Here is a 13411-nt window from a genome sequence, read left to right as displayed (position 1 = left end):
CAACCCCGTTTCCTAGCGAAAGAGCTGTAATTTGGGAGGCAAGATGAGGTTATGTTGGCGGACCCGCCCGTCTTTGAAAGGTGTGGTCAGGGCAGGTTATAGAGAAATGAACGCTGTCCCCCGGGTCTAAACAGCCCTCCGGGGAACCTGAGCGGCATCTCGCCGGGTAGGGGCCTGTCCTAAAGATGCTCTCTTCCACAGGATGCCCGTCTGGGGAGGTGGCAACAAGTGCGGGGCCTGTGGGAGGACCGTGTACCACGCCGAGGAGGTGCAGTGTGACGGCCGGAGCTTCCACCGCTGCTGCTTTCTGTGCAGTGAGTCGCCCTGAGCTCAGACTCGCGTGTGGGAGCTTCCATTCACCTACTTCGGGAAGAGGCTGCTTCTGTTAACAAAGCTGACACCAGCAGTCCCAGTGGTTTCCGCCTGTCTGTCCTCCTGGACAGTGCATGCACCCAGCCTCCCAGCAAGGACAGCGAGCCAGACACTCAGCCCTGCGTCCCCACAGCACTTCCCCTCCATTCGTGCATGATAACTCCATGCACATTATCGGTTGTCACGTCTGTCTCCCCTGCTGCACCCAGAGCGCGCGGGTGTCTGTGGTTTGGCGCCCAGCACAGTCCCTGGCACATCCCCGGGGCTTGGCTCCGATCCCCGTGCGCTCTGGCTTTCTCGTCCTGGCTGAGCTCCTCCTCTTTGAAACCTACTGGCCGGTTTCTCACCATGTTGGTTGTTGAAATTCACATGTCTAGAAGCTCAGATCCTGACTTCTCTGATAGTGAATATTTACAGTTCTCTCGTTATTGATGTCCTAAATTTGAGGGAAAGGAACTAAGGAAATGAGAATACCATAGTTTGTGGGGAATTCCTGTTGTTTCTGGATGGAAACAGTGTCTGATGGAGACAGGAAGTGGCCCATGAAACAGAACATCCCCGACTGTTCCACGGAGGAGCAGTACCTGATAAGGAGAAAAAGAGGGTAGGAGAGAAGCCCCCACCCAGCACGCTGCAGACTCCTCCTGAGGACCACCAAGTCTTCCGTCTTACAACAGGAGAGTAGCTGCTTCAGAAAGCTCGACGTTAATCAGCTTGATTCACGTGACATTTTCTTTAATGAAGGGTTTGTCACATGAGGGACCCTCCCATCCGTGCAGCTTATCTGCCGTTTCAAGAGTACTGTGCAGTGAAAACTACTGTTAGGAGTTCTGTATGTTTTTTAAAAAAAATTAGTTACACTAAGGAATAATCAGAAAGAGCTTCCCTCACAAATTTTAGTCATCCTTTTCCTTCTAGGCACCAACACTGAAGGCATCTGGACCTTTTTATGCAGCAGCTGCTTTGCAGGCGGTCAGAGACAGATGACAGAGTTGCAGCTACAAAGAATACAAACACAGCATATGAGTGTTTACTCTGCACACCTCCATAGCAGCTAGCATTTCTCAGATTTGGTTTAACCATTTCTTCTCTTAGAAGTTAATTTCTTTTAAAGGAATCTAATTTTTCCACAGCTTTGTACCAAGAGAGTGTAAGAACAAAGAGGAAATGCAGATACTTGAAAAACTGTTCTCAGTTTCCTCTAGGTTAAGCCATGATGTCTACACCATAATCAAGCCAGTGTTTATTAAATGTCAAGGTCATTACTGGTCATTTTTATTACTCTTTCCTAATATTTGCCTCTGCTGACTAAAGCCTTTTAAAGAAATAATTTAGAGGAGTTTGTAGACCTCAAATTTTGCTGCATAGAATGCAGATGAGGCCTTAGGGGGAGGGGGTGGTTCTGCAGTAAAAATTTCATATATTTAAACTTGTTCTGGTTCATAGATACGTGTCTAAACAGTTTTTTTCTGTGTATTCTGTGAAGGGTGTTTGTTCTTTAGCAGTGTACAATTTTACGTTCACTCTACCTTTAGGCAGAAACAGGTATGTCAGTACTGGAGCCTCAGCATCAAGGTTCAAAGAGGATGATGTCATTCTGTTCTACCAGAGACCTCAGTCTAAGAAAACAGAGACTTCACCATCCAGCGCTGCTCTGAAGCAGCCAGCTGGTCACGTCTCCCTGCCTCTCTGTCCCTCCTCTTTCCATCTCTCCTTTAAAGGGGGGGACCCCCTCCTCTATCGCACCAGGGCGGGCTTTCCTGTTGCCCAGTTGTGCTACCAGTGAGCTTTCTCACAGTTTGTTTTTTTCTCCAGCTTAATTGCAGTTTTAGAAAGTGAAATAATGTCTGGATAAAACCTGATGACATTTGGCAGTTTTATGAAGTGGGATACGTGGAAATGTCTTGTGGTAAGAAATCCATCAAGAAAGAATGTGTTCCCCTTTGGGGACTGAAGGGAGACTTGAAACCACTTGACGATTTTCAGACATTACTTATCACTGCTGGAGAAGCTGGTGGTGAGATGCGAGAAGACTGTTTTTTTCCCTTCCAGACTAGTGATGAAAACTAGAATTCTGGATTTTAAAACTGTTTTCATCCCAGGAGGTGCTTTGGGGGGAGGAGGAGCTGCAGAGGCAGCCCCCACCCCCTGCCAAGGCACTCCTGCCCTTTTGTTCTTTAACAATCCTTGGATGAAGGGGATGAAGACTGAGTGTTGAGGGCTAGGAGCAAAGGCCTGGGCACAAAGCGCTAGCTCTGGTGCTTTTGTGCACCTCATCACAGTCACCTCTGAAACCTCTCTCCCTCCTGCCTGGGAGGCAGATCCTGCCACAAAGTTTGAGGCTTCAGGATGTTAACATTCTAATGTATCTCTAATGCAAACCATCATATAGGTGGAGGAAGGCAGATCGTTCTCACAGATAACTGAGCAGTCCAGAGGCCGTTGGGTGGCTTTTGGGAAGCAGAGGATGAAGTAGGAATGAGAGCCTGTCCTTTCCCTTTTCTAAGTTCTGTGTCAGCGCTATCACTGTTCTAAGGAAAAAGGCATCTTTGGCACATTTTTTAAGTCTAACTTTTTCCCCCTCAGTGGTTTGCAGGAAGAATTTAGATAGTACAACAGTGGCAATTCATGATGAAGAGATCTACTGCAAATCCTGCTACGGAAAGAAGTACGGTCCTAAAGGCTACGGGTACGGCCAGGGTGCAGGCACGCTCAACATGGACCGGGGCGAGAGGCTGGGCATCAAGCCCGAGAGGTGAGTCAGGACTCTGACCAGCAGAGAGGAGCAGTGGTGAGTCCTGTGGCTTGATGAGCAGTGGAACCTGGGAGTTTCCAGATTTTTAGCTTAAAATAATCAAAGACAATGATTCAGATTTACTGCTGTTCTTTAAGCTTGAAATAATGGACAGTTTGGGACCTGGCAAAGTCCTATTGATTATTCTAGTGATTCCCAGTCCTGGTTTATAGCATGTATCAAGGAGTCATGATATTCTCAAAAGCTAGTGCCACTTCCACAGCACTTCACAGATGTCAGATAGTGTCGCAATCAGGAGATGCGTTTCTCCTGTGGGGTTACGCAGTCGGCGACAATTCCTCAGTCACTCCCTCCATGCTAGAATGCCTCCTCACCAAGAAATGACTTTTCTTTAGCTTACTTAAAACTGGAAATTATTTCCTGTGTTTGATTCTATGAGATGAGTTGCTATTAAAGGTGTCAGTACCCAAGTAAGCCAAGTGCTAATAAATCCGCCAAATTTTAGTGATTCATGTTGAGACTAATTTCTTCACATGAAACTTATTCCTATTGTTGACCCGATAATTCCTTCAAATGAACTTCATATTTTTCACATCCATTTTGATACGGAAGAAGCCAAAAGTGGTATAATAATCCTGTAAGATGGCCTCTCCCTTGGACAAGGCCATTAATTGTGCCCTTACTCTAGAATGGACACTATGCAATAATATATGGTAACTCATATACTTCTCACAGTCCTATGAAGTAGGGCTTCCCATCTTACTCAGGAAGAAAGTAAGACAGAATTAAGTGATTTGCCTAAAGTCACACTGCTAGTTAACTGTAGAGCCTAGAACAGTGTAACTCCAAAGCTTATAATCTTAAGCACAAGGCATTGTGGTATGCCTGAAATAATGTCTGCTGAACATTTATGTCCATTCTGTATAATCTTCATAGTAATTCTGAGTTTAGGTACTTTGTCCCTGTTTTATAGGCAGGGCACTAAGGCTCAGTTCACACAGGTAAGTAGCAAAACCAGGATCTGAACATTTGTCCTCTTGGCCCCAAACCTGTGCTCCTTTCTACATCGAAGCCCGCCTCTCTCGTTTCTGCTCCTCTCTGAGCCATGGCGCCTTGCTGGGCGTCAGTTGTACCAGGACTGACTCATTCACTGCTGCATGCCGGCACCTGAAGACCAGCTTACCCGACTTCGTTAACACTCACTGTTCTTGTTCTGCTCTTCTTTTCCAACTTGTTAAAATCCACTCTTGTTCCCCAAGATTTTATTTCAAGCACAGATCTGTCCATCTGCCCCCTAAACAGAGCTCATCCATGACCCCAAAGTGAGTCAGTGTCTGTGGCCACAGTGGTAAAGCCACAAGGACCAGTGGCCCCTCCTCTGTGTCTGCTCTTCCCACATCCTCCAGTAACTGGCCGATGTTCCAAGCTGGCCTGTGTTATCTGTGCCCTCCCCTCTTCCCTGTGTTAGCCTGGCCCTGTGCCACGCATCCTGCAGGACCTTCCTTTTCTGGAAGCCTCTCTCAGTGACTGCACTCTGGGCGCACCTGTGGTCTGGAAGGCCCCCACGTGGTCAGCCTAACAGGTGTGGGGCACACACAGCTCTGGGAGAACTTCTTGACGAGGCAGCACTCGGGGGACAGGGACATGTTCATTGGGCTGCTGCTGCTAAGTCGCTTCAGTCGTGTCCGACTCTGTGCGACCCCAGAGACAGCAGCCCACCAGGCTCCCCCGTCCCTGGGATTCTCCAAGCAAGAACACTGGAGTGGGTTGCCATTTCCTTCTCCAATGCAGGAAAGTGAAAAGGGAAAGTGAAGTCGCTCAGTGGTGTCCGACTCTTAGCGACCCCATGGACTGGCCCACCAGGCTCCTCCATCCACGGGATTTTCCAGGCAAGAGTGCTGGAGTGGGGTGCCATTGCCTTCTCCAGTTCATTGGGCAGACCTGCATTTTTTTAGTTCAGGCTCACCAATTTACTAATACTCTGGCCCTTCAGCAGGTTATTCACCACATAAGCCCATGTTTCCTCATCTGACATTCAAGGTAACAATTAACCATACCTTCTGAGGTTGTTAGTTCCCTGGTGACTCAGATGGGTTAAAAAAAAAAACAAAAAACTGCCTGCAATGTGGGAGACCCAGGTTTGATCCCTGAGTCAGGAAGATCCCCTAGAGAAGGGCATGGCAACCCAGTCCAGTATTCTTGCCTGGAGAATCCCATGGACAGAGGTGGGTCACAGTCCATGGGGTTGCAAAGAGTCGGACACGACTAAGCGACTTTCCCTTCTGAGGTTGTTGGAAGGAAGGTGGAAGATAGTTCATATCAAATTCTTCTCAGTAGGACTAGCAGATCTGGAAATTTTTCTTGGAGAACATGTAACTACAAGTGTTGGATATTGTGAATAGCTTTTAAAGATCACAAAGTAGGTGGGGATGTCCTTTGGTATCTGCAGGGATTGGTTCCAGCACCCTTACGGATACTAAAACCCGAGAATGCTCAGATCTTACACAAAATGGTGTAGTATTTGCATGTCACCTACGCATATCCTCCCAGGTACTTCTAAGTCACCTCTTGATGACTTATAAGACCTATTACAGTGTAAGTGCTATGTAAATAGTTGCTGCTGCTACTGCTAAGTCACTTCAGTCATGTCCGACTCTGTGCAACCCCACAGACGGCAGCCCACCAGGCTCCTCCATCCCTGGGATTCTCCAGGCAAGAACACTGGAGTGGGTTGCCATTTCCTTGCTGGTATGTGGTAAATTCAGGTTTTACTTTTTGGAACTTCCTGGAATTTTTTTCTTGAGTATTTTCACTCTGAGTTGGATCAATCTGTGGATGCACAACTTGTGGATAGAGGCCTGACTATATCGATACAGTGGGTTGTGGAGTTGTAAAAATATGCCCAGTTACGGACAATTCAATCCTGTGAATTAGTACTGTGAATTGGCATTTGTTGCTTAGAATAAAATTTCCAGTGGCCACTTCAAACGTGATTCAAGAAATTCTGTGCATGAAACAATTTAGGTAGGTGGAAATGTAGGAAACTTGGAGATGAAGATATTAATACATGTGAAGTTTGAATAAATTGTCTTAAGAAAAGGCGGTATTTCTCAGTAAACATTTCACTTAAAACATATATGTAAGTTACTTAGTAAAAATATAACTAGGACAAGATTGTTTTTCTAGGTGGGAAAACTGACACTTAGCTACCCTTTGCTGAATGCTAACTGTTGTCTTATCTGCTCAACCTGTTTGTAAGGTTTTAGAGTAGCCTTTAAATCTGTTCAGAGCCCAGAATGGTGTTCTATGTGCAGGTGCATCTATATAATGAGTGGAAAAAAATTACAGAACAAGGAAAATAAGGTTTTATCTAGTGACCTGTAAATAGTGACAAAAACAGCACTCTATACAGAGAAAAAGTAAAAGATACACCGATCACATAGTTATAGGCCAACTTTCTGAAATATTTTCCCATGAAGAAAGTAAGTTATTTATACTTTCCCCCAATATACTGGGGAATTAAATAATCCATAAAACATACTTAATTTTCATAATTCTGCCTATATGCAGAAACTTGACTGCTTAAACTACCACTGATATTTTCTATTTTTTGTGAAGAAGCTAGCTGTTAATTCCAATGTTATATGAACAATAATAATATGAATGTGGGGTGCACATACATGCTATGGTAGGTGGCTTAAGTGTTTAGTGCTGAGGATTCCATGAATTCTGATGAGCTGATAGACTCAGAGGGACAGATACTTAAGCCTTGTCTGACTTTTGGTAACAATAATGAGCCCATAAATAGATTAAGATAATAACTGGCTAGCCCCTGAGCTTGCTTTCTTCTTTGCCCTGTCCTGGCCTGTGGAGGCCTCCAGCCAAGGACAGGAGAGCAGTTACGTCCCGGAGTTCTGTCGTGTCTGCCTTGTGGCTTCTGAGAGCCTTTTGGGAAGTCTTACCCCTTTCTTCCCCCTTCCACAGTGTTCAACCTCACAGGCCGACAACAAATCCAAACACTTCTAAATTTGCTCAGAAATACGGAGGTGCTGAGAAGTGTTCCAGATGTGGGGATTCTGTATACGCTGCCGAGAAGATCATTGGAGCTGGAAAGGTGAGGTGCTGTCTAGAGTTGGTCAGCCTGCTCTCTGCTCCCTCTCCCCCCCAGGTCCCTTCAGGGCCCACTCAGGCGCTCTGCCTTATAAATAAATGCCTTGAACTAAACTTTTTCTTAATCAGATTTCCATCTGAATCATTAATTTTTTGAAGTGATCCCCTTGTTTGACAGATCACATCTATGTTTAACAGAAACTTGTTTTCATGGGGGGGCACTTATGAAGGTGTTAACGAATAAAGCAAGACTTTTAACAAACCTAGACTCCACAGGTTTTTCAGTGTGGTGAAAGGGGAAAAAAAAACCAAGAAAGGAAGTATCAGGGCACCTGATGCTAAGCAGTTTGGAAGAGTTGCTCGAGCACGTTTCCTCTTTAAGCTGCAGTGTTCTCAACCACAGGGGAAGTGGTCTTTAAGGGAGTCCACTGCGCCTGCGGCGAGCCTTCGGACAGCTCTTCGGGAAATGGCCCTTCTGTGGCACAGCTCCCGCTCCGTGTCTGCTGTAGATGAAGTTTGAACTGAGTGCCTCCACAGGCAGCCGAGCATGTGGAGGGTCTGGGCTTAGCCTGGTTGGGGCTCACCCACAGCAGTCAGGAGCCCATGTGGGGCTGATCTTCCAGCACCCAAACTTACTCATTCTTCTCTTCCAGCCCTGGCACAAAAACTGTTTCCGATGTGCTAAGTGTGGGAAGAGTCTTGAGTCAACAACTCTGACTGAGAAAGAAGGTGAAATCTATTGTAAAGGTATAATGTAACTTCAGTTATTGCTGTCCATATGAATATCCTGTACTGGCTATTAGTGAAGGAAATGTCACCAGGAGGGGGGATAAAATACTCTAAAAATGAGGAAAAGGTGGGGGATAGTGCCACTGGGTATTTGAAAAGATCTAGAGATGGCAATGGCACACCACTCCAATACTCTTGCCTGGGAAATCCCATGGATGGGGGAGCCTGATAGGGCTTCCTGGTGGCTCAGAGGTTAAAGCGTCTGCCTCCAGTGCGGGAGACCTGGGTTCGATCCTTGGGTCGGGAATATCCCCTGGAGAAGGAAATGGCAACCCACTGCAGGATTCTTGCCTGGAGAATCCCATGGACTGAGGAGCCTGTTGGGCTACAGTCCACAGGGTCGCAGAGTAGAATACGACTGAGCGACTTCACTTTCACTTTCTTTCACTTTCATGCACTGGAGAAGGAAATGGCAACCCACTCCAGTGTTCTTGCCTGGAGAATCCCAGGGACCGGGGAGCCTGGTGGGCTGCCGTCTCTGGGGTCGCACAGAGTCAGACACGACTGAAGCGACTCAGCAGCAGCAGCAGAGATGCTTACAGATGACAGAAAACCACAGAACATTCTTGAGGACACAGTAAGTTAAGTTCCCGGCCATTAAAAACACCTCTACATAAGCAACAGTTTTCTTTCAACTTAAATGTTTTAAGCAAAACATATGAATATATGAAGTTACCTTCACATAATAGACACATACATAACTAGTCTGGTCCCAACTTGCAAGTCAGTTGAGACCATGAGCTAAACCTAGGGAACTAGAACACTCAAGACTTAAATTTGCAGCTTTAAGGTAGTTACTGTAAGGCATACGTAGCAGGTTTCTATTACAGAGGTTTGTTGATACATGGGTCTTAAGCAGTGCTGCTGCTGCTAAGTCGCTTCAGTCATGTCACACTAGCAGAGCTTAATGGACTTGCACTAATTCTCCCCTTTTCTTTCTGTAGGATGCTACGCGAAGAACTTTGGGCCCAAGGGATTTGGCTACGGCCAAGGAGCGGGGGCCCTTGTTCATGCTCAGTAGAGGTGCAAACCCAGAACCGAGAAAGATCACACACCGAGTCTCTACATAATCTAGGCATAGATAATCTAACACTCAACTACTGTGAAATTCTACAGTACCGAAGTACTGTATGTTGCCTTGTACTTGGATAGGCTGGCTGACTAGTAGGAAGAGAGCACTACATCTTTTCACTTTATTCATCAGTATTTCAAGAACTATTTCTTTTACATTTTAAATAAAACTTCAGCTTGATTTGGGTATTCAGTGTCTTTCAGTAAACCTTTTGGAGGAGTGCTGTGATGTTGGCTAGCGTAAAACTAACCAGTGGGTCCCCACCTGCATTTTTATTGGTTAAAGAGCATCTACCTACCCCATCACGTGGGTGACTCACCAGGTTAGTCTCTGCATTACAGCTGTTGAAGAAGATGGCTCTCTGAGCGGCAAGTGTGCCCTAAGTGAGGGTTGCTAGGCAACAGGCCCACCATGCCAGCACCTGAGAGCTGGCATTTAGCAGTGCAGACCGCCTGCCTGCCCGCCCCTCTCAAGCTCAGTGGGCGCACTTCTGTTGTTGGATGCAGTCTCCTAAAACGTGGCTCCTAGACAACCTGCACCAGTCCCCTGAGAGTACTGGAAGGCAGGTTCCTAGGCCGCACAGAAGCAGGACCTCTGGGAGTGAGGCCATAGAAGCCTTCTGAACAAGCTTCTCAGAAAGGCATACCGACCCACGGTGGGCACACTGTTATCAAAACACTTAGAAATTCCTTAGGCTTATCTAGGTCATTACAAACAGCTACCTATAGACAACTACAGAATCTGAGGCTTAGTGTGACTTTAAGACTCCCCACTCTCATCTGATAGATGGTGAACTACTAATCCAGGAAATGGGCGAATATCTTGCAAATTTCAGTTCTGCAAAATCTGCAAAGAATGTTACATTGTCCTGGCACATTCAGCTGGCTCAGGGAGAAAATGAATATTAGACTATATGTGGTATATTTTCATTAATTTCTCCAGAAACTTTTGGTTCATTATCAAAGACTCAATCAACCCTTTATTTTTCAGGAGCAGGGTGTGAAATTGTTCAGTAACGTGTAATTATAAAATTGAACCAGCCTAGTGTGTGAATATATCTTAATCTTACATAACCTCAAGAAAAGGAAAAAAGTCAGAAACTTGGCGGGAAAAGGCTAGTTGAGGGTGTACCAGGTGAAAACAACTCATGATTGTTTACATCACAGCCTTGAACACTGCATGTTCCGTAAGTTAGGTTTCACTGTGGGAAAGGGGGCAGCAGGCTGGGGAAGTTAATCAACATTAAGGAACAGGTTTCCCTGGTGGTCCAGTGGTTAAGAACCTGCCTGCCAGCGTAGGGAACATGGGTTTGAGCCCTGTGGGGAAATCCCACATGCCTCAGGACAACGAGGCGCGTGCACCACAACTGCTGAGCCTGCGCTCTAAAGCCTGCGTGTTGCAACCACTGAAGCCTGCTTGTCTAGAGCCTGTGCTGCGCAACAAGTAGTCCCTGCCTGCCGCAATTAGAGAAAGTCTGCACAGCAACGAAGACCCGGCACAGGCACAACGAAGTAAGAAGAAGTAAAAATTAAAACAAGGACATAGGGTTATGAAGAAGACTTAGGTAATAAATTGAAATCATTCTGTGGCAGTTTCAAATGTGTACAAATTCTTTTGACAGCTCCATCAAAAGATGGCAGTCTAATTACCCAACTTTAGTGTCTCGTTTTTAACAGTATATATAATGGACCAGACTAGGCTAGAAAAGACAACACAGCTACCTGCCTCTTTCTCTTGAGATGCTTACTCTTGGCGGGGAGGCCACGTGTAGGTGTTACAGCCATAACCTCAGCTAAGATCTCCCTCGTCAGACAGTATCACCAACAGCTTGCAGACTGTTTCAGTGCCCAGTTTTTTGAACCATCCCTGTGGATACCAACTGGTGCAAAGTGAGTTATTCCTGTTGAGTTCTGACTAAATTGCAGATCTGTGAACAAAAATGCCTTTTTAAGCCACTAAACTTTTCAGTGCTATAGATAATCGGAATTTAACTTACCACAGAGCCAACATTCCCCATCCTACTGTTTCCCAAACTACTGCAGATGCTAACAGATATTCAAGAGGAAAATACACGAAGTTGTCAGGCACCTGATAATTTGAAATTTAAAGTTTAGACCACCCCCCCTCCCCGTTCAGAATTAAATTTATTCTAAAATTGGGAGCCATGGCAAAACAGCTACTCCAACTATAAAGGTTCCAGTCGTTCCAGGAGTAGAAACAGCAGTCTGGCTTTGAGCAGGCTCTGTTCTGAGAGGCATCACTTTCATCATTTGGAAGCAGAGCAGTAGGGTAGTCCCAAGTTAATCCAAATGTGATACTGAAGTGTTGCATGGTAAACATCAATATTTCTGTTTTAAAACCGGCCCACCTGGGATATTCTCAGGGCCCGGTGGAGGTTTGGTACATCTGCTGACAACTCCAGTTCTGAAGGGCTTCCCTGATGGCCCAGATGGTAAAGAATCTGCCTGCAATGCATGAGACCCGAGTGCGATCCCGAAAAAGTTTTCATCATCAATCAAGTTTAGGGAGCGTTGCAGCCATCTCTGTCTATACCTATGTTCCTTTAGATTCACAGTGCACATCGGCATACTGAAGTCTTGAGATCTTGAGGTGAGAAGTCTGTTTTAACTTGAAGAAAGCCTTGTATGGAATTAACTTCATGGAACCACTAACATCTCAAGGAACAATACTGGGAAATGATGGTTTGGACCACTGGTTCTCAAACTTTCTGACCGCAGGACCTCTTTACATTCTTCAGTTACTGAGCCCCCCACTCCCACCCCCCTGCAAAGAGCTTTTGTTTATGACAGTTAAATCTGTCATTACTTTCCATATTAGGAAATTTTAAAAAAAAATTTAAAAATACATTAGCTCAGACTTACGGTCAAGTTGAGATTGACAGGAACCAGATTCACCTCACCTCAAACAATCAAAAATAAAGACAAATTACATGAACAAAATATGATTTTGAGAACTGACAATAGGCAACAAAGGATAGTGAAGGGGAAAATGAGGTCAGCCTTGAGATTAGCAAGCTTATTACTCTTTTGAGAGCTTCTGGACTATAGTGCAAGGAGGGGGAAGAATGAGGGAGCTGAAGGGCACCCCAAGCTGAGGAGACAGAGCTGAGGGTGCAGAGGAAGCAAGGCAGCTAGAGAGGGAGGGACTGGAGAGAGCTGCACAGAGCAAGAAGCCCAGGAGTTCGCGAAGTCCCGCCTGGCCCCCGACGTGAAGTCTTCAGCTGTGTTCTGGACTGAACATGTGTGTGAGGTAACTACTCAAGAGCATGGAAAAACCATCTGAAAGATTTAGACAGAACAGCATCTGGTGCTCATACAGAGCTGGGGGTAGTGCCTGCTCTCACCCGTGAGATCGGGAAGCGTGACTCATGGAACTCTATGAAACACACAGGTCTTGCTTCAGAAATGGGGAACGATTAACCCTAAACTGAACACTGCTCTGGTCCTGCCTTAACCAACCCTGCTCATCAGCAAAACCTGAAAGGATTAACGTTTCCAAATAACTGCATCCCAGAGCAACGCTCTGGAATTTCTACAGGAATAAAAATACCCAGTACTCAGTTTCTAGTGTCTGGCACCCAGTCAAAAATTAGCAGGCATTTGCAGCAACATCGATGGACCTAGAGGCTGTCATAGTGAGTGGAGTAAGTCAGACAGAGAAGGAAAAATATCATACGACATGCTTTATATGCAGAATCTAAAAAGAAATGATTCAAATTTACAAAACAGAAACAGACTCATAGATTTAGAGAAGGAACTTATAGTTGCTGGGGGTGGGAGGAAGGGATAGTTAGGGAGTCCGGGATCACCATGTACACACTGCTATATTTAAAGTGGATCACCAGCAAGGAGGTCCTACTGTACAGTATAGCAGAGAGAACTCTGCTCAGTGTTATGTGACAGGCTGGATGAGGGGGAAGTTTCGGGGAGAATGGATACCTGTATATCTACCTGACCATCACAACACTGTTAACTGGCTATACTGCAACATAAAAGTTCCAAAATAATAATAATGTTAAATTTACCAAGCATGCAAAGAAGCAGGAAAATAGTCCATAATGATGAAAAATAAAATCTATCAGAACCAACTGAGACCTGATATACACTGTGATAATTAGCAGATAACAATATTAAAACAGCTAACTGTAACAGTATTCTATTTTGAAAGCATTAAGTAGTAATACAGATGATGTAAAAATGGTTCAAATAAAAGCACTGTAGGTGAAAACTATAATGGAGCAGATAAAAAAACACACTGGATAGCCCTGATGACGGACTAGACAGTGCAGAAAA

General features: G+C 45.3%; 1 protein-coding gene across 1 annotated transcript; it reads left to right on the top strand.

Annotated features, from left to right (window-relative positions):
* Window positions 1-202: 202 nt before the first annotated feature.
* CSRP2 (cysteine and glycine rich protein 2) lies at window positions 203-9152 on the top strand. The gene is made up of 5 exons (XM_052640680.1): window positions 203-314; window positions 2959-3127; window positions 7112-7241; window positions 7891-7984; window positions 8971-9152. The coding sequence occupies exons 1-5, from the start codon at window positions 203-205 to the stop codon at window positions 9045-9047; spliced, it is 582 nt and encodes a 193-aa protein (XP_052496640.1). The 3' UTR covers window positions 9048-9152.
* The last annotated feature ends 4259 nt before the right edge of the window (window positions 9153-13411 follow it).

The sequence above is a fragment of the Budorcas taxicolor genome, chromosome 5 (genome assembly GCF_023091745.1).
Source record: "Budorcas taxicolor isolate Tak-1 chromosome 5, Takin1.1, whole genome shotgun sequence".
Lineage (NCBI taxonomy): Eukaryota > Metazoa > Chordata > Mammalia > Artiodactyla > Bovidae > Budorcas > Budorcas taxicolor.
Note: the sequence above shows the minus strand (reverse complement) of the source record. Positions and strands in the feature narration are given on the sequence as shown.

Excerpts from the sequence above, each read along its gene's own strand:
- CSRP2 (XM_052640680.1), top strand. The coding sequence starts at position 203 with ATGCCCGTCTGGGGAGGTGGCAACAAGTGCGGGGCCTGTGGGAGGACC. Across the intron at positions 315-2,958 it reads CCGCTGCTGCTTTCTGTGCA|TGGTTTGCAGGAAGAATTTA; the intron begins GTGAGTCGCCCT and ends TTTCCCCCTCAG. Across the intron at positions 7,985-8,970 it reads AGGTGAAATCTATTGTAAAG|GATGCTACGCGAAGAACTTT; the intron begins GTATAATGTAAC and ends TTCTTTCTGTAG.